The sequence below is a fragment of the Parus major genome, chromosome 1A (genome assembly GCF_001522545.3).
Source record: "Parus major isolate Abel chromosome 1A, Parus_major1.1, whole genome shotgun sequence".
NCBI lineage: Eukaryota > Metazoa > Chordata > Aves > Passeriformes > Paridae > Parus > Parus major.
This window is the reverse complement of record NC_031773.1, coordinates 27,330,473-27,355,155: the sequence shown is the minus strand read 5'-3', so window position 1 is coordinate 27,355,155 and position 24,683 is coordinate 27,330,473. Positions and strand designations below refer to the sequence as shown.

The window sequence follows — 24,683 nt, the reverse complement described above, 5'->3', positions numbered from 1 at the left end:
GACACGGTCAAATTACAGATTTTTGTATGCCAGAAGGACATCTTTGTTTTGGGACATCTTGTACATTTACTGAAGAAAGAAGCTATTGGTAGGGAATATTGGCGTAAGACAGACTGAGTAAGAACTCAGTCCCCCCCATGGTCTAGAGCCTGTGGAAAGCAGCACATACATTTTACTCTACAGTTCATATCAGTTGTAAGAAATGTGCCTGTAGCTCAGCCCCACAACCCAGAGCTGTCACAACCAGGGTGGTATATGAGTACACAAGACAATCCTATCTTTCTTTGAGCTCCATCTAAGCACTCTTTACAGTAGAGTTATTTCAGTTCTTAACCTTGCAGGCATTGGGGTTCTGAATCTCTACATAAATGCCATTTTTTTCCTAGTTCAGAACCAGATGAACTGGGCAAGGGAAACCAGGATCCTTAATTGCCATTAATAGGAAAAGCTGCACATGGCTGAAGGCTCTGACAGTGAGAGGTGTCCCTTTTCCTGGAAGGACAGGAACATGCTCACTCCTGAGAAGAACCCAGGGACTATATACTTGAGCTTGCTGCCTTGCCAGGTGCATCCCAAATCCCAGGCTGCACCTTGTCTCAGAGGTGTCATCCAAAACCACTCCATCATTCATGTAGTAGCTGACATTACAGAAAGATTAACAACAACTGAAAATCTGGGAAAAATCTATACAAGTCTTATAAAGGCAACAATTGCCATCCAAGCACATGGAATCCTCTTCTTTAAACAGAGAAACATGTTTCAGAGCAAAGGCATTTAAAGATAAGAAAACCTGCTCATGGATCCCTCTGCAATATCCTTTCCCCTCCTCCAGGCCAACTGGCCTCTCTGAGAGTAACACCAGGTTTCTGACAGCTGCTCTGTGTTGCTGTAGCCAAATGCCAGCTCCCATAGACTTCATTTTATCCTCATTCCTGAAGAGCATTTGATAAGCAGAAAAAACAGTGGGTGCATAAAATGAATATTAATAGAGCACTTAGCACATACATGTTTGTGATCAGCAGTTTAAAGGTTAAGAACCTGGGTCAATTCCAGCTTTGAACCAGGAAATATTTTAGCATGACATTTAATTAACTAATGTAATGGAAAAAAAAAAGGTGCTATTCTACAGTTTGTACCAAGAAGTAGAGGTTGAAAATGAATATTAGTTAAACAAAATATTAGTTAAACAAATGAAAAATTCAAGCATCATAATAGTAATGAATAATTTAATTCCTGTGAGTCCAGAAAGTGTAATGCTAAAGTTGTATCATCTCCTGTGAAGTTCTTGTGCCCTCTCACAGGGCAATGTATCAAGCACAGACTAGATTTCATCTCTGATTTCTTGTGTTCAATTCAGATAATGTTACCAGTCTCTTTCTTAAAAGCAATAAATCTGAGGCAGGTTTAGTTATTGTCATGATCATACCCTTTTCCTTTTTAGGATAGTTACATCGAGAGGATGATTCAAGGATTCCACAGATTTTAACCTTACTTATGGTGAACTGTGCTCCTGAATCAGTTAGCAATAACAGTTGTGAAGTGGTACAAGTCCTTTTACGAGGCCATTTTGTTGGCTTCTTAGGAAAAATTGTCTCCCACTGGTCTCAGCTGGGTACCAGTGTTGGGGGAAGGATGAGTGGGACATTAACTCCTTTTCCAGCAGTGATGTGGCCATGGTAACATATCCATGCAGTTACTCTTCCCTGACTTTTGCTCTTTAACTCAGAGCAATCCTGCTAAACATGATCTGGTCTTGTTCCAGTTGGAAAGCAGTTTTATGTTCCTTCGTATGAAAAAAGTTCTCAACAGACAAGATTTTAAAGATTTATGACAACATAAAAATAATTTTGCTCCTTCTCTTTTAATTTGCCTTAGTGCTAAAATGTTATTTTCCTCAGTAAAAATTACAACATTTTGAAAAAACATATGCAGGAATAAACCACATGTGGGATGTCAGCATTGGATTTCACTGATACAAAACTGCTGGAATGAGAGAGTGCAATGCTGAGGCCTGCCCTGCAGAGAAACCAGTGGAGCAGTGAACAATAAAACACTCACCTGCCATTCAGCCCCTGTACACCATCACCCTGGGTGGCCTTGCAGCCCTCCTGCTCTGGGGCTGGGTGCTTATTTTCATGCTAGCAGGAATGATCAAGGCATTTCATCAGGCAAAAATGAGCATTTCTCCCCCAAACTGCCCAGAGAATAAGGAAAATGACATTTAATAACTGCAACTTTGGAAAAAAGAAGAGAAAACTGTGGGCTGCTTGAAACCACCCAGTTCAGGATTAGGTAGGGGCATGATATTTCAGCAGGTGAAGAGGAAAGGCAAAGGTAGCTGGGCTCTGGCAGGCATGTGCTGGGCCAGAAATCACATCACACATGCTACCAACAGTATCTCTTTATCACCTCTTGGTTTTCTCTTTTGTTTTACTAGATTTCCATAGATCTCCCCAGATTTGGACATGTTTCCACTTACAGCCTGTTAGTACACTATAAATATTGTTTATTCTTTGTTTCTCTAATTATTATCTATTGCTTAGCTTCTCTCCTCCCCTCCACTTAGACTCTCCACCCCACCACCCTCCAGTCAGGACTTTTTGCTAATTAGACATGGATTTTCCTACTTTTATTTCTCAGTGATGAAATAATGATATTACATTTTCTGAAGATTCATGTTGTTCTCTGAATTTGAGTGTCACACTAGCTTGATGGGAGCTCTGAGTCATGATTTAGTAATGGGAAAAAATCAATAAGTACTGTATCTAGGGGAAAGGTATAACAGTAGACATTGTCTTGAGCTGATAGCAGTGGAACTCAGATTAGGAAGGAGCCCTGTATTTAAGTGTGATTACTGGGATGCAATAAGGGAAACAGACAAACCTCTGTGCTGTGATGTCTCCAGAAGAATGTGTACTTTCTTAGGTGACTTAGGTTGGTCAAAGACAATTCCTAGGCTCAGATGGAAAGACAATCTGGTATCAGCTCCTTGAAGCAATACTCTATGACACCATGATCCTTTCTGGTCAGAGATACCACACTTTTTCTAATTTAACAGAAAACAGTCAAGGTGTTTTTCATTGAGGCTGAGTAGATATACATTTGGTGAGGACTTAGCATAGTCTCTCTGAGTCCTGAAGAGAGAATTTTCTGATTATCAGACTGTGAACTATCAGTTCACTATAATTTTCCTAAGCACTCTGAGAGCAGTGTTCTTATGGTATTTACATGCCTGGAGATGCAAAGCATACTGCTGATGTCAGCTAATGCCAAAAGTGGTTAAAAAACAAATGAATGATTCCCAGAATTAGGTAGTTTGGATATACCATAATGTGCCCTTATGCAACTTTAATCATATCTTTTAAAGCCTGATGTCAAGTGATTTCAGCACCTAATCGTGCTATGGAAAGCACTACAATCAGTTAGGAACTGCTGTGAGTCAAGCACAGGGACAATAAAAATGGAGCTCTTAAGCCAAGTCTTCAAGCCCACTGACTGCCCAAGACTAGTCATTTCAGCAGCAGTTCAGAAGGTGTCCCAGGGGCAGCAGAGGTGCCTCTGCTGCGTGGAGAGTCAGGGAGTCCATCAAGCACCCAGACAACAAGTTGCCATTGCTCCTGAGCTCCAGCCAGCTCCCACTGAGGCTCTTTTAAATAACTTGGATGCTCCTCAACAATAATTTTACACCCTTAACTCAATTAGTTGCTTTTCATTCTCTGTTTTTCCTTAACTCATGTTCTATGAAAATGTCACTGCTAGTTTTTCTTGCATGAGATTTGGCTCAAAATTAGGCATATGCTGCGTTCATGTTTTGTATGTGGAGAACAAATAGCAAGCTTAGCCAGGGAGGGGACCCATGGCAGTTACCTAACATCTTACAACACAGTAATACATCAGTGAATCATTTAATTAACTAATAATAGCAGGTAAGGAAAAGCCAGAAAAACACACTCATTCTATGTGTTCTGCTAAATTAAAAGCTAATTCATAAGAAATATCCTATGGAATTGTGTCTTTTGTTCTTGAAATCTCTATATTCTGTAAATACCATGCACAGTGAAATGGCTTATATTTAAAGACAAATGCTCAAGCTAAATAAAACAATACTTGGCTTTTTTTTTCTTAAAGATAAGCAATAATTTATTTCTCTTTCATCTTCACAATTATCACATACTGCCCAGCTACAAGACCAATGCCACTACATAACACAGGAGAATTGCCCACCTACACTTTACTTGGACAAGTACAATTACAATTTACAGATTAAATGTACTGTAAAATATGCAGTTGGAAAAATGTCATTCTTATCTATATGATGGGATGTGGCATATGTTTTATGAACAGATTCAATCTAAGATGTAAAACTTTAAAACTTGTTAAGCCAAGGATACAGTACAAAGCATTTCGGTTTGGTATTGTATTGTTACTGAAGTAGAAAAAGCAAAATTAGAGAAATAAATCCAGATCTTAAGTTACAGGATATGTGTTAGGTTAAGAAATTTTTTGCTTTACTTTTCTATTTTTTTTCTACAAATGAATAATATGAATATATTGCAGGATAAAGAAAGGCTGCCAGATAAAGAAGGTACTGTTATATGAAAAACAAATGAAAAATACCAGGTCATTTTGCTTACAAAAAGATCAAACTATAAACAGTCACAAAATATATAAAAATGCCACATTGAACGAGGCAATTGTACTCTACCTAAACTGGTAGTATACTCTCTGTTAGAAGTTGTGTTCATACAGTAGTAACTGATAAAAAGGCATTGTGCACTCTTGTGCCATCTGGGGATTTAGCACCATGTGTCATCAGTTCTTGTATTGTCATCCAGTTGTCCAAGATTTTCTTGTTTCTCTTTTTCATCATCTTTTTGTGACTCAGTTCAATAATGTTGATTTCTTTTTTGCCCTCGCTGCCACTCTGTGGACTTTCCTTAAGACACTCCAGCCTGCTCCTCATCATGAACTCCCGCCGCCTCCTCTGCTCCTTAGCTCGCACCAAATGCTGCTTCCGCTCTTCTTTGCTCCAGTAGCGACCCATCTTCATCTCACTCATGGTATCATCATCTGTCGTCATCCCACTGCGTTCCTCTTTAATTTTTAAGGCACGTTCCTTCAGGATTCTGTCTCTAACCGGTCTCTTTGTGATGTACCTCGTCCCATCACTCCTTATTTTCACTTTCCATTCCATCTTGGGCTCCGCACACTTCTGCGAGTCTTTGCACATGCTCACCAGGCTGAGCTGGCTTTGGGCATACTCCACAGCAGACTTCTGCTGGATCAGCTGCATATAGCTCTGATAGTGCTTTGCGTGAGCAGGTATGTTCCCGTACCTGTAAGAAGAGCTGTGATATGGAGACAAATAGGGAATGTGCTCGCTGCCTTGCCTTTCCTGGTCTGTGAATTTGCTGCTATCTGATGCCAGCACTGAGTTCTCAGCAGCACCGTTTTGCTCAGTGGGTTTGGTTTTGGCTGAGGTTGTCTCCCTGTTGCTCTGTCCTGAGGATGACTGATTAGCAACAATTGTGGTCCTCAGGTTTTTCCTGTTGGTTATGCTGATCACCCTCTGGAGAGAGTTATCAGGGGATCGCTCCACCGTCAGTGGAGTGCTCCTGCAGCTTTCAGCAGTGTTGTAGGCACTGGAGCTGTCCTTGTCAGACTTCTCAGGGTGCTCCATGATATCATCCAGTTTGCCTCTTTGTAAGTCTGTGCTGGTGTTATAATTCCTGAAACTTTCATCATGTAAAGCCCAAATGTCTCCGTACTGATCTCTCACCTTTTGGAGCCGGTGAGCTTGCATAATATTCTGACATTCGAGTTCAATGTTCCTCAGTTCCTCGTTAAGTAGCTGCAGCTCGTGCTCCACTCCATCTTGCTCTCTTCTGTTGCATTCTATCATGCTGCTTGAGTAATAAAGATCATACTCCCCATGGTTCCGAATCTTGCACTTCAGTTCCAACAGCTGCCGAAACCTTTCACATTCCTCCTCTGGGTTCCTTATGAAATCAGATTCAATGTATTCCCCAGACACAAAGCTTTCATTGCACTGGAGCTCAACACTGCCTAATGTATCCTGGCTGTGGCCCAAATTCCGTTTGCTCTGCAGGGTAGCACTGTTGTGCTCCTCGGTTGCATTTTCTTGCTCTGAGCTCTCATCATTTCGAAGACTTTCATCTGTAGGTCCCACCCCACTGTCCTTCTCATGATTATTGGATGATGAGGTTGCAGTATCTGTAGTGCCATCTTCCTCTTCATGTTTCTTTGGCTAAAAAAATGAGTAAACCAAAAAGATTATCAAATGCAGATCATATTATAGGAGAATATTTTCCAGCTCTGTTTTGCTTTAACAGCTGGGAACTGATTTAAGCTGAATTAAAACAGATCACTAAACAGCAGTCCTACTGCTCATAGCTTTTAAACATTTCTGAGATTCATGCTGTGGTTTCCATACTGAGCAAAGTAAGTGAATTACACAACTAGTGACATAGCTTCTGAAGTCCAGAAAGAAGTATTTCCCTCTTGAGCTAAGCTATGTCTTTGCAATGCTTAAAGATAATGATCACCAGATAGTGAGCTGTTTTTGATTCTGGATTATGGCCAGAAACTGGTGGAGCTGAAATCTTCTCAAACTTGAGAGAAAGCTTCTGTACTGGTATCACCTCAAACTGAGCAAGCAGCCAAAGAAGCAATGACTAGTACAAGCTAACAGGGTGCAAAAAGAACACTGTTTCTTTTTTTAAACAGCAAACTTTTGTTTGCTCCATTACACCCTCCATGGCCTTCTCCTACACTTGTGTTCAGCAGCCTTTTTCTGGAAAAGCATGCATTTTGGATTCTGGGATTTTGCTCACAAGGACCTCAGTCCACTTCATCCCTGGAAACCCTTTTTGAAAATTCATTTGTTTCCATTGTTAGAGTTTATGGTCCTTGAAAAGAAAAACAGTCTTTCAATATTAAGTGCAGAACAATACTGAACCCTTTGCCATGGGTATAATGTCAAGCTTTTTGACTGCTGATTAGCACTCCACTCATACCTCACTTATTTATATTCTCAACATATTTATATTCCATAGAACATGAGATAATGCCTCTCTGAAGAGACAGACACTTTATTTTTCAAACCAGATAAGCAAAGAATCATGCAGAGTGCAATTTATATGACCAAGTACCTAACTACACACAGTACCAACCAAACACCATGTCTGTTTTAAGAGGTATATTTGCATAATTATATATAATGACTGTAATAATCAGGAGAGAAAAAAAGGTACACTGCACCCAGTGAAAGGAAACAAACTGAAAGAGGCCACTGTCATGATTCCCTTTTTATCTACTTTGACAAACAGGTAAACAGGGTGAAAATGTGTCTCCTATGTCATCCCTTCTCCTCTCTTCATGTGCACCTCATGATCACATACCCTTCATCTAGTTTCATTTCTTCAAATGTTAGGAAAAAATAATGGCCTAGTGTCAGAAAAAATAAAATAACCTCCACCCCCTATTCAGTGTAAGAGAGGAATAAAGCAAATATTGAAAGAAACACACCACCAGGAGAATGCAGCATCTGTGGCAAACCAGTTAAAAAATTCTGCAAAGATCCCTCTAGGAGACTTAGGTTTAATTTAGTATCCTTCCAGCTCATCTCCTCCAGGTGAGTGCTGCTACATATGCCATTCTGTTCTCTCACCTGCTTTGGAGCTGCTTCAGCTTATCTTGACCTCCTCTGCCCCCAGACCTTTCAGCAGAGAAGTGACTCCAGCCTGGGCAGCTTACACTTCACCCCAGGCACTGCAATGTGTAATCCATATTTCTCACTGCTCTGGAAAGTATTTAACTACTGACAGGAGGGAGAACAGCCCCACCAGACAACAGCAGGGCAGTGCTGCAGGACAGTCAGGAATCTGGGTGCTTATTCCAAATGCAGGGTTCCATTCACATGACCGAACAAGGAGGATCTGATGAAATATAAGTGTCTATAGTGCAGGCATCTGAATGTAAGACAGCAACTTTGTGTTCCCTCAGGAAAAAACAAGTACTTATACAATCAGATTCTTCTCAAACTAAAGCAGACATCCATATCACATTAAATTTTCCCCAGTATGTGGATACTTGCAGCTAAGTCAATTAAGAAAATGGAAAGTAATACATGTATTTATTGTACTGCATGTTTTTAAGATTTATTTTATTAAAAAATCCATTGTGACTTAAGCAAGGTAGCCCCTGGAATTTTTGTCCTGGATATTTCATGCTTGCCAGAGCTCCTAAACATGTACAGACTGAGCAGCCTTTTACAGCATGAGATAATTTTAATTTTATTTTGAAAGATAACAAGCCTAATTCCACATTACATTTCTTCTGAAAAACAAGAGAGAATCCACAATTTTCAGTGTGTTGCTTTTTCTGGTGTTATCTACTATCTATTTCAAACAGTGTGTTTGTTTTCAAACATACACTGTCAATCTCTTTTACAATTACTTCTGTTTGAAATACCAAAGGGCTCCTTAGGCCTCATCTTTGCAGTGAGAACTGAGATAATGAGAAGGTAAACCCAGCGGTGTGTACAATCAAGCAATAAATGAACCTCAAAAGATTCTGCATTTCAGCTCCAGCAAGAATTCCTGTCTATAAAATGGCTAATCTTGCAAGAATCCAGGCACTGTTCTATTACAATTTATGGTGTATATTGGGACTCAAAGCCCAGACTGCTGCTAAAGTCTGAATGCAGTACGATTCAGCTGAAGGCTCTGACAAACACAGCTGGGCTCTCTGGTCAGTCTGACAGTGAGAGGGAGACTGGTCACAGAGGAATCTCCAGTGCCAGGCTAACCATGAGGTGCTCAAACCATGAGGGGAAATTTGGAACTGTTTTCAGTGGTTCACTAAAAGGGAAAATGTTCTTCTGCAAACAATGTTGGTCTTTTAAAACAGGCTTCTCAAAAAAAGGATTTTCCCCCAGATATTTTCTCTGTATTTCAGTTTTGAATGAACTAGAATATTTTATTTTATCCAGTTCTTTCTTCTTCTTAATAGGTTCTGATATATTCCATGATACCAATAAGAATATCTGCAGGCAAATGTATGGTATTCTTCTGAAAATTATCTCTGCTGCACAATGAACCATCATGTTGTAAAGGGAAAGGAGCACAATGAGTTATAAAAAATGGAGAATTACATCTTTCCTTGAGGCATATTGGACTATTCCATACAGAGAAGATACAATTCTCGATTGAATTCTACAGAGTAGGTGAAAAACATACAGAAAATACATGACTATCTACTAGACTCCTCTATTATAAACTGTATCAAGTTTTTTTTTTGTGACAGCTCACATTAAATGTTAAATTGGCATTCTGTAAAACAGACTTGTATTTTTTGGAAGGGTATTCTGATAGAGAATGTATTCATTCCTGCAGCTCTCGAGGTTCATGATGACAGATCATTATGAAGCCAGAGGACTCAGTTTTTGTTCACAAAAATCAAGGCTGGTCTCCATGTCCAGCCAGGGAGCTTGAAGATACTCAGATTGGCCATTGGCAGCTGCAATGATAGTGGTTTCATAGCTCCAGTGGATGGTGTGATTCCCCTCAGGAAACTGCTGGATTTCCCAGCCTAACAAGGAGTAAAGAACCAGTTTTCTGACTTGACGAGTCACTACACAGAGTCTAGAGAGACAGTAGCTGTCACAAATTACTGACGCCCCATTACACACCAAGCTGCATTTGGTTGATTCAATTACTCATCAGACAGGCAAAGAAATGTCTGGCTGTCCTAGAATTACTTCAAGCAATGCAATGTCAGATACTGACAGATCACAAGTGACCACAATTTTTTTCCAGTGTAGTGTTCTTTTACAGTAATATAAAATCTCAATATGGGAAAAAAATATGCTTGGCAAAAGAATCCAATGGGGAATAAACAATTGCAATGGGTTTTGTGAAAGCACATCACAGAATAGCTCTGTTTACTAATAAACACTATCCACAACCCAAATTCAGTGAAAAAGGCAAAGCTTGAAAGGAACTTCACGGTGGAAGGTCACAATTGTAAAGTGATTTCAGAGGTCCCAACATGTAATGTGAGTGCCTAGTAGGAGTTTATAGATAGACTTGTTCAAGAATGTCTACCAGAACTTGGGGTTTGTGTGAAAATGTCACCATGCAAATGAAATTGGTTTGCAAAGAGTAAGTGAAATATTTGGTATCCAAGACAAAATTTTGGTTAAAACAATAAAGAAGATGCCATATTTCAGCTGAAAGTAGCTAGCATGCAGCAGTTTGCACATTTAACCTGGGCAACTGAAACTTGGCTCACTGCCAGGAAAGGAGAGTCACAACTAAAAGGCTGGTAAAAATCCTGTTGCAAGGCTCTCTGACTCTGGAGATATTACATGTTGTGTAAATAATTAAATTTATAAGATCAAATATTTGTAATCTGATCTATCATATTTCAGATAATTGACTTAATTATTCTGTCAGTGTCTCTGTCCCAATGAATATTTCATTGATATGCAGGGAAGAGCTTTACTATGAGCTATCATCTACTCAATGACCCAGTGTGAAGGCTCGAGGGGAGGTCAGGAGGAAAAATACTAAGTTCACATTCAGGCCCCCTAGTGTGGACCAAGTATTGAGGCATTTGAAGTCAAAGAAGCATCCTGGTATCCAGAAAAGGTTCTCATAGTCTTTCTCCCTGTCTTCACTTCAAAGAAAAATGCCTCAGGCTCTCTTTCTGAGCAGTTTAGGATGGTGAAAAAATTGTAAGTCACAAAGTTGTGTGGGTGGAAAAACAGTTTCTCTCCAGATGCATAAATCCAGAACCCAGGAGAAGTTGAATTTTATTTCTTTGGCTCCACACAGATGTGCATACTGTACATCTGATCCAGGATACTTACACCTTTCACAACAACATACAACTGAGAAGACCCCCTGATGAAATTGTACGGTATGTTTGCCACAGTCACACAGCCTACAGAACATATGGGCAGGTAAAATCAGGATAGTAGCAAGCTGAGGCTATGCTAACGATAGCTTATTTGTCTCCATTAACAAAACAAATGCTGAGCTGTGTGCTGTCGGTGTAAGAGAAATATACGCGCATTAACAAAACACCTGTTGTTTATTTAAACACCTCTTCCATCTTGTTTTGCAAGCTCTCTGGTGCAAGGCTGGCTCATACATTGCAAGCATACAACAAGCAGGGCACCTAGCTCAGCTCAGAGCTCTAGGTGCTACACTGATATTCACAGATTCACAAAATATTATGAGTTGGAAAGCATCCCAAAAGGATCATCGAGTCCAACTCTAAAGTTCAATCCCCCATATGGGGATTGAGCCCATGACCTTGGTGTTATTAGCATCAGGGTAATAAAAACTGACATGAAGTACAGCATCATAAATTCCAAACACTTCAGAATTAACGAAGGAAAGCAATATTATTATTCTGAGAGTTCAGAGAAAAGGAGAAATCTGTACTTATCACACCCTCTTAAATTGTTTGTCAACTTGACATACTGGGCCTAAGTATGTATTTTTCTCCTTTTCCTTACATACAGCGTGCTGGAGATCACAGCATTTGGAGAGACAACTCTGTCAAAACCTTTGACTCCATTTTACAGCATACTGTTTCATTCTCTATTTATAAAAAAGTATACCTAGAAAAATTTCAAAACATATGTTTAGTAGTGGTCCTACCTGCTCCACCTCATTGGCTGTGTACTGCATCGCTTCATTATGTTGCTCTTCCAACATTTCCAAGTTTAACTCCTCTAAGAATTCATTCCTTTCATCATCCAGCCACCCTTCCTCCAGCTGCAAAGTATACATTAGTATGTTATTTTTTGTTAGCAAGGACACATGCTAAAATAGACTAAACCCAAATGGCAATGCTTGACTAGTTCTTTTTATTCTAACGATTCTCTTCAGAAAGTCAGGTGGTAGAAGTTCATGTCTCAAAAAAAAAAATAGAAAAGAAAAAGGATAAAAAGATGGGATTCATGTCTTTTATCCTTTCGTAAAACAGTATGACTGATTTTCTCTCATAATGAAGGAGACTGCACAGCACAGACATTATTTCCTTTCAAAAGACTGTGAAAGGCACAGCGCATCATCCTGAAGCTGTCATGTTCATTACTACTGAGAGACCCTGCACTGCAAGAATGGCAATGTTACTAATAGGGCCAGGAAGCAACTGGGCTCTTCTCTCTAACAACCTCCATTCCAGCCCTGCTGCCAGCACCTCAATGGAAACCTTACGCTGCGTTTCTGTCACTATCTTCCCACTGATCTTCCAGGTGAACAAATAAACAGAACAGGGTGATAGAAAGATGAGGTGACTTGAAGGGAGGCAATTTTTGTTTTCCCGGTGTGTCTGGAAGCAAGGCTGATCTGTTTGCTTGTTTTTTTCTCCCCAAGTGTAAAATAGTACATTGACATTTGGTGAACAGTGTTGCAAAAGGACAGGAGGGGATGCTATGTCTTCTGTCAAGTACATATCTCTTGAACCCATTTCACACCCTTCACATCTTTTGAAACTCATAAAACAGGCACCCTGGCTTAAAACACTGTTCCCATTTTGTTCATTACTCTCATGTGTGCACATGGCACCCATCCTTTGTACCTGCAATCCCTTGCCAGATGGCACACTGCACCAAAAAGAAAAATACTGATCAGTTGCCCTCTTGGCTATAATGATAGGATTATAGCAGAAGGAAACAGTTATTGTTTCGTCATTGATGAAGGAACCAAAGGAGGATGGTGACAAAAGCATGCTAAAAGGAAAAGCCTCAGCATATAACAATTACAAGGCTACCAAGTACTTGTGTCCCAAGACAGCAAAAATGATATAGCACAGGCCAACACCTAGAGCAGAACTACTACTGCCTTGTAGCCAGGACATGTCTGGTCACAGATGTCAGTCAGAAAAGTTACACCAAACCAGAAGTAGTATTAGTACGTCAAAGCTACACAAGGAGTGACTGATGCTGTGCTTCTAATGGAATACTGGCAGAACATCACTGTTTTGTTAACAAACTTTGATGTGGTTTTGCCCATGTCAACAAATCCTTTCCTCTTGTAAAGTACATAATAAGCCATTCATTTCCGCTGATAAAGACAACCACCTATGGTTTGGATTAGGAGGAGACTTTTTTCCTAGAGGACATATAATTTTATGTTTGTCCTTAAGGGGACTTTCAAATCATTCTATGAAACATCTGGTAATTTTGTTTACTTGTCTTGTTTACTTATTTTTTCCCAAGGAAAGCATGAGCACAGCCTTCCTCTACTGTAAAGGACACAGTTTAATTCACCTCATGGGAGGAAATTGCAGAGATTAACAAATTTGGAGGATGAAACATGAATCTCACTTGGGCAAATCTGCTGATTTGATTGTGCCAGACCCAGCATATGACTAATGAGAGCGCTTATGTTATGTTACAGCTTTTAAAAGAAAGCTAATATGTGCCTTAGCATGCATGTGCACTATACACTACATTCACACATGAGAATGCACGTGTGTGCTGTGCTCCTCTGGTGCTCTGCTTCAAAACTTCATTATTCACTGCACAAATACGTGGGCAGAGGGGTTTTATTCCCTGTTACTGAGGGAACGTGCTCTGCAGTCACCCTTCAAGGTTGTAATACTGCCATTACCATTTTCTATCTAAAAATGAAAGCCTGTTTAATCCTGCTGTTTTTTACCAAGTCAAAGCAACACAACTAACAGAAATCAGCTGACAGCCTGATCTCTGACCTACTCTGGCTTTTTCATCAGTTTTGTATGAGTATGTTCTTAAAACACATAAACTAAACAAAGAAATCAAGCACCAAAGACCCAAACATAAACCAAACCACACTTATTAATTGTAAGGAGTATTCATGTGTGAAATTACGTTGGTATACAATGGTATACAATGGTTACATATGGAATACAAGTAATTCCTTATCTCATGTTAATCTTATAATACTGACTCCTTTTTTCATGTTGACCAGTCTAAACAAATACAGAAACTGAACTTTCTCTGGGCACGTGTTTTATAACTGGGTGAGTTTCTGTTCCCCAGTGAAAAACAGAATCCTAATGAAAAAGAGTTGGAATAATATAGAAAAATCTTTTTCAAAATTTCAGCAATTGAGGACTACAATTTTGCAGTATAAAGTGAGGCACACCAATTTGTGCTGTACTTTGTCACTGGTTTTATAAGAATTGTTTAGCTTCCTGAAAACATAAAGGATATGAATGCTGAAATTGTGACTCTTTTATAACTACAGTATTCAAGTATAGATTCCAAGTGACACTGAAATAACTTACTTAATTTAATTTATACAGAATATGCAGCTAGTGAGCTGAAAATATCAGAACAGTATCATGAGAGACAAATGGCAACTTAACTAACTCTGAATTGTTGGCAGATAGAGAGAACAGTGACAATATTATGTCCTTTTGCCTTGCAAAGGCCTACAAATAGAATATAAAGGGATGTGAAAACAGTAGTCTTCTACCACTCTACCTCTTCTTTCTCTGATAATCAATCTAACATCTGTCCCCTGCAATGATATTAAAAATTCTTGGCATAGCAAGACTCTTGGCATTGGCATAATTTTATTTTTAAAACCATAAAAATGTTTCTAAAAGCTTTTGAAAATGCACCTCCCAAGATGCAAGATCATATTTGTGACCAGGGTGCTGCTAAAACAATTAGATTTCCGTTTACTGAATGATAATGTAGTGAAAGTCCCATAATTGATACATACATTAATCATTCACATGCCTGTCTATAACCACATAGCATAAAACAGCCCCTCACCAATGACAAGCTACTACTTTGTGTAAGTTCATATAAACTATAAACTTCATATAAAAGATAAAATTGATAAACATTAAGTATGGGAAATTTATCTCCTGAACAAACCAGAATCATCTAATGAGTAATGCACAGTTTTCAAGTTCTACTTCATATTTTACTAATATCATATTGGTGCTGCCAGCTTTATTTATCTACCTGTTCACTCTGCTGGAAAAGAACTTGTTCAGTTTGGGGAAAACGTTCCCTAGCAATATTTTCTTTGTTGGATAAAAAAGGGCAGAGCTCTGCAGTTAACTGTTTGCTCCTTTTGCCAGTAACTTTGGCATTCCTATTTCTTGGCAGTTCATTACTTACAGTGACAGTGAATGCATGGTATAACCCAGGTTCTGGCTCAGTGCCTCTGCTTACTCTAACCTGCATCTCTGGCCTCGCCACCAGCAACACAATTTTCCTGCATTCTTCACTGGAGAGCAACGCCACTGCCTCTTCCCTGTTCTGGACATCTTGGCCATTTATCTAGGAAACAAATGAAAGTGGCACATTAGTTTCTATTTCCACAAAGCAACACACAATAAGGGGCAGATATCAGCTCATTTGTGCTGAATGTATGGACAATGAAAATTGCGCAACGGGCTCATCTTCAGCCCCGCAGTGGTAAGTGCCTTCACTCAATTATGCGCTTACTGTAAGAGCTGTATTGATCGTTGAAGGATGGTGGACATCAGAGGAAGCAGTTATGTTCATAAATGTCCAACCTGCGCCCTGGTAACATACATCTAGCAACACAATTAACCAGCCCCTGACAGGTGACGTTCATCTTTCTCCGTTCAGAGTAATGGAAGTGTCACTCTGAGATAATAGTGCTGGTGGAAGAAGACTGGTAATGCTACAGCTGAAATCAGTCACACTGAATGCTGGTAGAGAGCCAATTAGAGAGCTACAGTATTATCTCTCACCAGGCAATACTTTGAGGTCACTGCTTGTTGCTGCTCCATTTAATCATTTCATATTTGTGCGGACGGCTTAGTCCCACACAAAACATATGTATTCCCTCTTACAAGGGGATAATCAAAATAAAAGCGGTTCTTCAATGAAACGCGTCTTTTCTTGCTACCTTTCTCCTATTCTGTAACCCCATAAAAACAATGACATCCATGACTACATGGTAACAAACACAATTTTCATTGTCCAGAAACCATTTATGAGGGAATAAAATAGAAATCTTATTTCCTATATGAATTCAGTTTTGTCCAATTCACAGCACAAGTGGATTATTCTCATTGTGGCAACAAAACCTCCAAAATCTGCTCTATTTCAAAAAGAGTGATAACAAAACTGGATGGTAGAAATAATATTTTTTTTTTGAAAAAAAATCTTCTAATGGTTCCATTTCAAAGTAGTAGGAACTTGTAGTTAAAAATCAAAGAGAAAGTTGCATTTTTGTACATGTTTGTCCTGAAAGCCCTGATTCAATAACACAGCTTTAAATCAGATTAAATAAAACCCCAAATCACCTAACCAGCAGTGAGTGAAAAGCCTGAGACCCTTCAAAGCTTACATGATGGGATAGCCATGGTCTGTGGTAGACCAGGTAACAGCCTGAAAAGCAGAGATGCAGCCACAGGAGCAGATTTCCAGCCTGTACAAAACATCCTCAGATGTGGTGGCTGTGCTCCAGTAACTCCTGCTCGCCCTGGACCCCAGCGGAGGTGACTGGGCTGGCCCCACACCACCTGAAGCTGGCCACCCCATCCCAGCTGCACTGTCATGGGGAAAGAGCAGGACTTCAGCCTGCCCCATGGACTGTGCTTGGCCTGGAGGTTCACAGCTGAAAACAGCAGAAGTTTAGGCAACAACCACTAGGACTGCCTTCCTAAAACTTTCCCTTGATGTTGGGGATTTCATACAAAGTACTCAGGCAGTTTTCAGATGCTTAGACTGTGAAGGCTGGTGGTTTCTGAGAATGAAAAGGGGGCAGTTCTAGCCTCAAAAACGAGAGGAAACCAGCTGTCATTTTGTGAGGAATACACATGGGCATTCCCCCTGTAGCCTTAACCAATGCCACCTGCCACCCAAAGAAATCACCCCTGTGCTCAAGGATCTGTATCTCTCCCAGCCTCACTGTAATCCCCCCATAATGGCACCGTCACCTTCTATTTCTCTGAGCTATCTCATCAATAAAAGGAGATAGAGGGTCAATGTGTTTTCAGATATGAAAGTAAACCCCACATAACTCTCCAAGTATTAACTTTAATGATCAAATTCATAGCTATATATCAGCACTGACATTAAAGTAATGCTCCAGTCCACAAGAGGATGGCAGAATTATCTATGTTTTCTCTCTCCTGGAGTCTTTACTCAAAATTGAAATGAATTGAATTTCATTAGGAACTGGAAAACATTTGCCTGAACTGCTGTTGGCTGTCCACTCAGAAATTTTACAAAACGAGGAAAGGAGTGGAAAATGAACCTACTCTCTCTTTCCTCATTTTGACACACATAGAGTAGGAATGGAAAGTTGTTTCTACCTGGCTGAATTAAAAGGGGTGCTTTTCTGATTTTTGAAAGTTAAAAATAGTCTTATTCCTTCAGTAGGTATTTCACATAAAGACATGGAAAGCAGTGTCCTAACTTTCCCTCTCCTACATGCAGCCTGTGGAATTATCCTTTCACCCCAAGTCCTGCCAAGGACATCACTGCCCTCACACTCTAGCATCTGTGCTTTCTGGTGGAGAACATCATCCTATGAATGCTTTTACAATCCCAGCCACACAGAGGAAAAAAACCAGCAGCCCCCAAGTGAGCCCTGACATTAAAATCTAATTTATTATTTCCTCTCTAGAAAATGGAACGCTTTGGTAAGCCAGCTAATAGACACTGTTGTGTAGCTAGACTCCCAAAGCTGATTTAAACTGTTCCAGGATAAGAGACACACGTTTCAGCAAAGATATTTCCTGCAGAAATGAAAAGATTGGAAGGAAGGAAGAGACTGATCTTGTGAAAACCTGAAAGCTCATCTGCTTAAATTAATGAAATGCAATTATGGAACATGTTCAGAAAACCAACCTGTCATCACCAAGAGTTCCTTCAGGGGCTTCAGTGAAAAAAAGCAGGGCAAATCAACTTGGAACCAGAATTAAAATGCTACAATATCACAAAAAATTTCCAGTCAATTGATTTTTGGTAGTTGTTTAATAATTTTGCAGTAGGTGAAAAATGCACTACTCATTGCTGGTTGGAAAAGGAAACCCACTGCCATTCTCTCTGTTTCCCTCTCTCTACAGGTACCCTGCCTTGTGCAGCAGCCAGCCACCTGCACCCACCTATGCTGCACCTTTGGGGTAGGTCTTTAAGCAAGTGGATCAACAGAAACAAAAGAAGGAAAAAAAACAAGAAAACAAGGCAGTAGATTAGAAAAGAATTCAGAAAAGCAATGTATTATTGGGGGAGGAAAGAAAATATTAACAAAAACCTAATGAACCCCCTCTTTAAGTATGTTCAAGATCATCCTTTTCCAGACAACACATTTTTGTGCGAAAACTCTTATTTCCTATGCTTAGCATAAATGAGTTTTACCCAAATTTATGCAATTGGTGAATGATCAGCACGTCTCTGACACTTATATTTATGTCTTCAGGATCCTGTTTAGAATTTGACACTGAGATGAACATAGTGGAAATGAGATTTTCTAATAAATATGGAAAAAAAGACATGGGACGTAAGTGCATGAGCCAGAACGAGATTGTCAGTCTCATTTTTCAGTACACGCACTCTCGCTCCCAGCTATTGTGTTAAAAAACAGACAGACATGGATTTTCTCATCGATCACAGTAACAAAGAGAACTATCTTCCCTCATTAACAGTCCACAGAGAAGATGGCACTGCATGTTTGTCTGAAGAAAGAGTTTAAGGAAGAGTCTATTGTCACATACTTGCAAAATGCGGTCTCCTTCACGGATCCGTCCATCTCTGGCAGCAATGCTGTTTGGATCAACCTGCACAGGACAATAACCAGTAACTGAACATTAAAAGCTTTTAATGGGAAATTATAACAGCTGCACAATTGCAAGAGTTGAAAAAGTACCATTTTTACACAGTACAGAAGCAAGCTGAAGTTTCCTTTAGAGTAACAGAAACTACACAGTTCTTTAAATGATTGTATGAGCTTGTTTCAAATAAAAGCCTTAAGACAGAAAAGGTTGGGAGCACATGATTTTCAAATTAATACTTTCCTATGCCACTGTCACTGACTTTCAGCTGTCAGAGCATTAAAAATTAATGACGGCACCCTTTTCTCTTGAAGTTCACTGTGGACTGAGAAGCTTCTGCAGCAGTTGATACCTCTATAGAAATGAGCCTGTCTTTGGGCTCAATTCTTTTTCTTCCATGAAAACATTTACTATCAAATTATCATCTTAGTAATCAATCTGTTCACAAGGAAACATCAAAAAAACCCTAAGGACACATATTGTATAGATCACTCACAGGTCCTGTAAATCATTCCTAGTCTGAACCAGTTAATTTTAAGTTAGTTTAACCTAAAAAGATATTTAGGGCTCCAGGGATAGTTTATCAAAGACACTACAGCTCACCCTTAAACAATTACCTACTGTTTGTTGCAGGACAATTCAATCTATCACCTTTCACTTGATGATATTAAATCCTTTATTTTGCCTCATCATGATATACGTTCTTTTTTCAAACCAAAAATTTGAGTTGAGCATTTAGTTTGCAGGCTACATCCTCTACATCTGTAGGTATTATTTTCTTCTTGGGCATTGTCATAGAAAAAAAACCACAATGAATCTGAAGTCCTTAATCAAGTACAAAAGATAATATCAATACATTTGCTTTCAAAGTTCTGAGATAAACAGAACGTTTCAGATACAATCCTGAACATATTAAGAGATTCCTGAACTTTCTTTGACCTGTTAAGACTTTAACAGCACAACTTCCAACTGGTGGGAGATATATTCTTAGGTAATTTATATTAATTCATCATTCTCACTCCAAGGCTATGCTTTTCAGCTTGTTTAACATTAACAAACCTCTTAATGTGCAATCTTGCCTTCGTCCCATTTATTGATACATAAGATAATTTCTGAACCTCTCCACCCATGAGCTTCACTAAGAATTTAGAATTACAGAATCTCTCAAGTTGGAATGGACCCATAAGGATCCCATTAAGTCCAACAGCCTGCTCCCCACAGGATTACTTAAAACAAAACCATATGACTAAAAGCTTTGTCTAGTTGCTCCTTTAATCTGACAGGCTTGGTGCTGTGACCACACCCCTGGACAGTCTTGTTTCAGGAACAAACCAGACTTTTAGTGAAGAACTTTAATGTCAAAATTTGTTTCAACATGTCAAAAAAATGGACCAATTGGGATCACAGTTCATGCAGAATAATCAGCACTGACCTTGGACTCAGAGGAGTTCTGTTTTACCCAGAAAGAAACCTCTCTTTGAATTACTGGAGACTCAAAGGGAGATAGTGCTCTTGGAAGTCTTGTGGACTGACCTTGTGAAATGTTAACAATCTGTGCTGGGGCATGTTTTCTGAGTGGAGCCAGTGAAAACCTGAGGATTCATCCCACATCAGTATTTAGAATTCTATATTTTGGTTTTCCAACATATTAATCTCTCAAAATACTCTCTCCACCCATCTGTGGTATGTCTGTGTCTACCACAACTGTAACAAACACAAAAATAGTACAATAATGATTGCCACTGTTAGCATTATTGAGGCTGTGGCAGAGGGAGAATGCAAACAGGGTTGTGGAGAAGGCACTTCTCAAAAGCTGTGCATGATCTCCATCATAAGCGCACATTTCTTTCAAAATTCAGACCATTCTCATACTGCTTTTTGCTTTGCTAACAACAATGTTGCAGTTAAAAGCCCTTATACTAAAGAAGCCCACTAGTAATAATTACTCTAATAATTACATGAGCAACATGATTTGAACTGATAATCCCAACGAATTGAGAGTGCCATGAGCTGGTTGATGGCCAGCACTTCTGCACTCCTGTCTAAGAGAACGTGCATGCTCATTCCCTGGCATGTGAACATGAACATCTCCCAGACTCCTCCCCAGTGTTCATGTCCTTACCTCGCTGACATAGATCCCCGTGTCCTCCTCATCATCAGTTCTGTAACAGACAGTCAGCCCCAGCTTCTCCTGGCTGCCAATGCGGCACAGCTCCACCTCCTACAAGAAAATATACAGGCTTTTGTGGTGGCTCTTGCCAAGGGTGGGAAAAGCTGCACAGCACAAGGGAGCACCAAGCTGCTGAGATAATCATGCTGTATGACCTATTAATCCTGCTCAATCTTGAGACACAATGTTACGGGTGGATCTTTAAGGGGGAAATAATTCTGCAAATTAAGAAGGAAATCCCAGTATATTGAAGGTTCAAGCTATACAGAAACTGATCAGTAAGACATGACAAACTTTGAGAAATACAGCTGTGCATCAGTTTTTCAGGTCTTTAACTTTTGGGTAATAGGAGCTGACTTACAGTAGATTACATAGTCCTTCTAGTCGCATCACACCAGCTGATTAATAGCATGTAAGACAGTCTGGCTACCATCAATCAATCCATCACACAAGTGCCACTCCCTTCTGACAGCAATCCAAGCCACAAAGCAGAAATACATGCTTCCATTAATGGCATCATTCCTTCCCTGGCCAGTGTAGTGGTGCTTCATTGCAGAAGCTGTTAGATAACAGAAAGATACTTCAAGGAATCTCCTGTGGAGCTAAACAGCCGTGGCATCTTCCTCAGTTGTGAAATGATGCAGAAAATATATTTTTAGTGCCAGATGTCCCAGCAGTGGCATCTCATGAAAAGTGAAAGTTTTTGGGCAGATGGTAGAGCGGTAACTATTACATACACCCATCTGAGTTAAGCATTTTTAGGGTTTCATAGGGGAGCCCTTCATAAAAATACAAAACTGGACTTGAGCATTGTGAAATAAATAATTGTAATAAAGCAGGATGAACCCAATAACACAGAGTATTAGCTTGGTTGAAAGTGGGAAACTTTAGCTGGTATCTGTATGTAGAGTCTTCAGGTCACATTTGGACTGTGACAGCTTCTGCTTCTGTGGCTATGCAATAAAAGGAGAGAGACTAACCTTTGCTTCAGTTCCCAGATACAGTTCTCTGTGATTCAGAGCTTGTTCCCCCCGATTTCCATCTCATGACATGAGATGTAATGCAGACTAATCCACAAACAGGCACAGGGTGCACAGCAGTGAGGACACAGAGTCCAGCAAGTTGTTGGGCCCAGGTGCCAAAATACCCCAGCTTACAGAAAAACCTGTACTTCACACAGAAGTTGGGTTAGCCAATGAGCCTTGTGATATTTTCATTTCAGCTGAACATCTTTCACAAAGTGCACTGCTGTGGCTTGCTCCCCTGCTCCCTCACAAGAATTCAAATCTATACAAGTTCATGACCTGCACAAGCCCTACAAGCTTCTCTCTGGACTTTGGACATTCAAAGTCCTCATTAAAACAAAGAAAATGTAGAAAAAATCTCATGAAACCAGTAGTATTCTTTAGTTTTTCTTAGACATGGCAGGAGTTTTATGTAGGATGGCGAAGAGTGGAATTATTCAATCGTACAGATTACACATTGGGTTTGAAAGAAGAAACACAGGAGTATGTTTTATTTGGGGAGGGAATCAGAGTGACCTGATTTTGGCATTGGAAGCAAAAGGATATGTACTGGAGGGAGGCCTATTCAAAACCTGTAGTAATTGATGCCTCCAGAGGGAAAGACCACTTGACTAGAGCTGTAATATTAGGGAGAAATTACAGTAACAAAATGGCTTCAATTACAGCAACAAGGTATACTTTTAAGGAATAAAGAAGTTTGCGGTCCCTTGGAGGCCTATAAGGAAACCTAAATACACCATAAAGGACCAAATCTGGGACTTTAAATCAAGGCAAATAGGGAGCTGTGCACAAGCTGAAATCCATTAACTTTCACTTTCCTGCTGGCACAGCCTCCTGTATGCCCAAGCTGAGGCTGGACAGGGGCCCCAAGACTGCTCTGAAAACAATTTCTTCAGATGCAAATGACCTTGAAATTCTCATGGATGATTTGACTCAAAATATTACTACAACACTGTACCAACATTTCAGCCTGCAAACCGAATTCTCTTAGTGTGCTGGCTCAATGAGCAGAAAAAATAACGCTCCAAAAACATTTAGGACATGAAAGAGCAAAGGAAAATGAGGATGAGCCTACAGGCATCATCCTGTGTCTCAGAGATTTACCAAAAGCACCTGAGGGAACCAGCTATGGCTAGTACTTGGTAGTCTTGGACCATCTCTCTCCTAAATGACTATATGGAGTCTGGTCTGATGACTGCTTAGAACCTGTAGATACCTACAACTGAGATCCTGGTACTTAATATTAAAGTACCCAACAACCATTTCATGATTTTCAGTCTAGATGCAAGTACATACTCAAGTCATATCTCATTCATCATGAGGGAGAAGGTGGGTAAGGTCTGTTTGCACTGGAAGTCATTCCAGAGAACTGGATAGCTGGAAAAGGTAACTTTTGCCCATGGCACACCTGCACTACAAACCTCATAGCATCTCTTTTTTAACAGGAAACACAATACACCCTGGTGACAAGCAAACTTGCCAGAGCTGAAAAATATTTTAGGAAAAATTAAAAACACTTTGCATAAAATAATAAATTTTCTCTCTGGGAAAAAGCCCACAAGTCTGATCTCGAATTGTGTGTAACAAGCACATATGAAACAACTTCAACAGAAGAGCAGCAAGTGAAATGCCAGGAAATCTGAACTATCACAGTAAATACATTTGACATAGTATTTGCAACAGACGCTTTATAGTGTTGTGGAGTTTTTCTCCTCTCAACTGGTCTTTAACAGAAGAAACAGAAAGTAAGTCTGGCAGCAGTAATGAATTTGTAAGGACATAATTTCCTTCTCTGAAAGATTTTTTGATATATACACACATGTGCACACACACGCAGTTGTCTTTGGCTTTTGTCTGTGTGCATGTAGGGACTGAACTGCCAGTCTTCAAAACTCAGCATTTTCTAAATCTATGAGAAATAATATTTGGACATTCCTGAAAAGTGCTGACAGTCAGATGGTGGGAGGAGAGAGACTGAAGCTCAGAAGAGCTCAGGAGATGATGGCCTTCCCTTCTTTTGGGCACACTGGGGGCAGCCACCTCTCAAGACGAAGAGTACTTTGCTACCTAGTGACATTTAGCCAAATTGCTAAATCTTTGACTTGCTGGTTTTTTTCTCTGTGTGGCCAGAACAAAAATTTAGTGCATTTCCACAGTCAAGACAATACTTTAAAATGTTTTGCCATAAATTATTTGGTTGAAAGAGAGACATGGAAATTAGAATGACTATCCCTTCCTGAAAGACTGGGATGAAATTTTACAAAGTAGCCAATTTCTGCAGACATAAAAAAGACAGAATAGACATGTAGATCATATAGGATTAAAATTTCCCTATCTTCTCAAATTCATCATACTTTAAAAAAAGATAAATTAGGAATACCTTGCTAATAGGACAGATTTTTTTTAGCAGAGTTCCAGAAGTTTTCTGTTTTTAAGTCCTATTCCCTGTCCAATTGTAACTGCTTTGGTATGGTCACCTCATACAACTTTTTGTGACTTGTTTTCCTTATCTATAACCAGAAAACAATGCAAACACTACCAGAGTAGCAGCACATTAAAGACTAAATGATTGCAGAGTGTTTGAAAAGCACTGTAAGAATACTATAAATACATCCTTCCAATAAATCCCCATCTGCCTTTACAGCACTTGTTGAACCCACTTAAAAGGCCAGAACAGACTATCAAAACCATCA

At 39.7% G+C, this 24,683-nt stretch overlaps 1 protein-coding gene across 1 annotated transcript in view; it reads right to left on the bottom strand.

The window, feature by feature from the left end:
- Positions 1-4,121: 4,121 nt before the first annotated feature.
- The window catches only part of PDZRN4 (PDZ domain containing ring finger 4), a 41,681-nt gene continuing 21,119 nt past the window's right edge, over positions 4,122-24,683 (bottom strand). The window contains exons 4-8 of the mRNA XM_033514403.1: positions 20,918-21,016; positions 18,739-18,801; positions 15,221-15,322; positions 11,694-11,810; positions 4,122-6,268 (exon numbers count right to left, since the gene is read on the bottom strand). Of these exons, the coding sequence (XP_033370294.1) occupies positions 4,742-6,268; positions 11,694-11,810; positions 15,221-15,322; positions 18,739-18,801; positions 20,918-21,016 (1,908 nt within the window). The 3' untranslated portion in view covers positions 4,122-4,741. The remainder of the gene's footprint in view (positions 6,269-11,693; positions 11,811-15,220; positions 15,323-18,738; positions 18,802-20,917; positions 21,017-24,683) is intronic.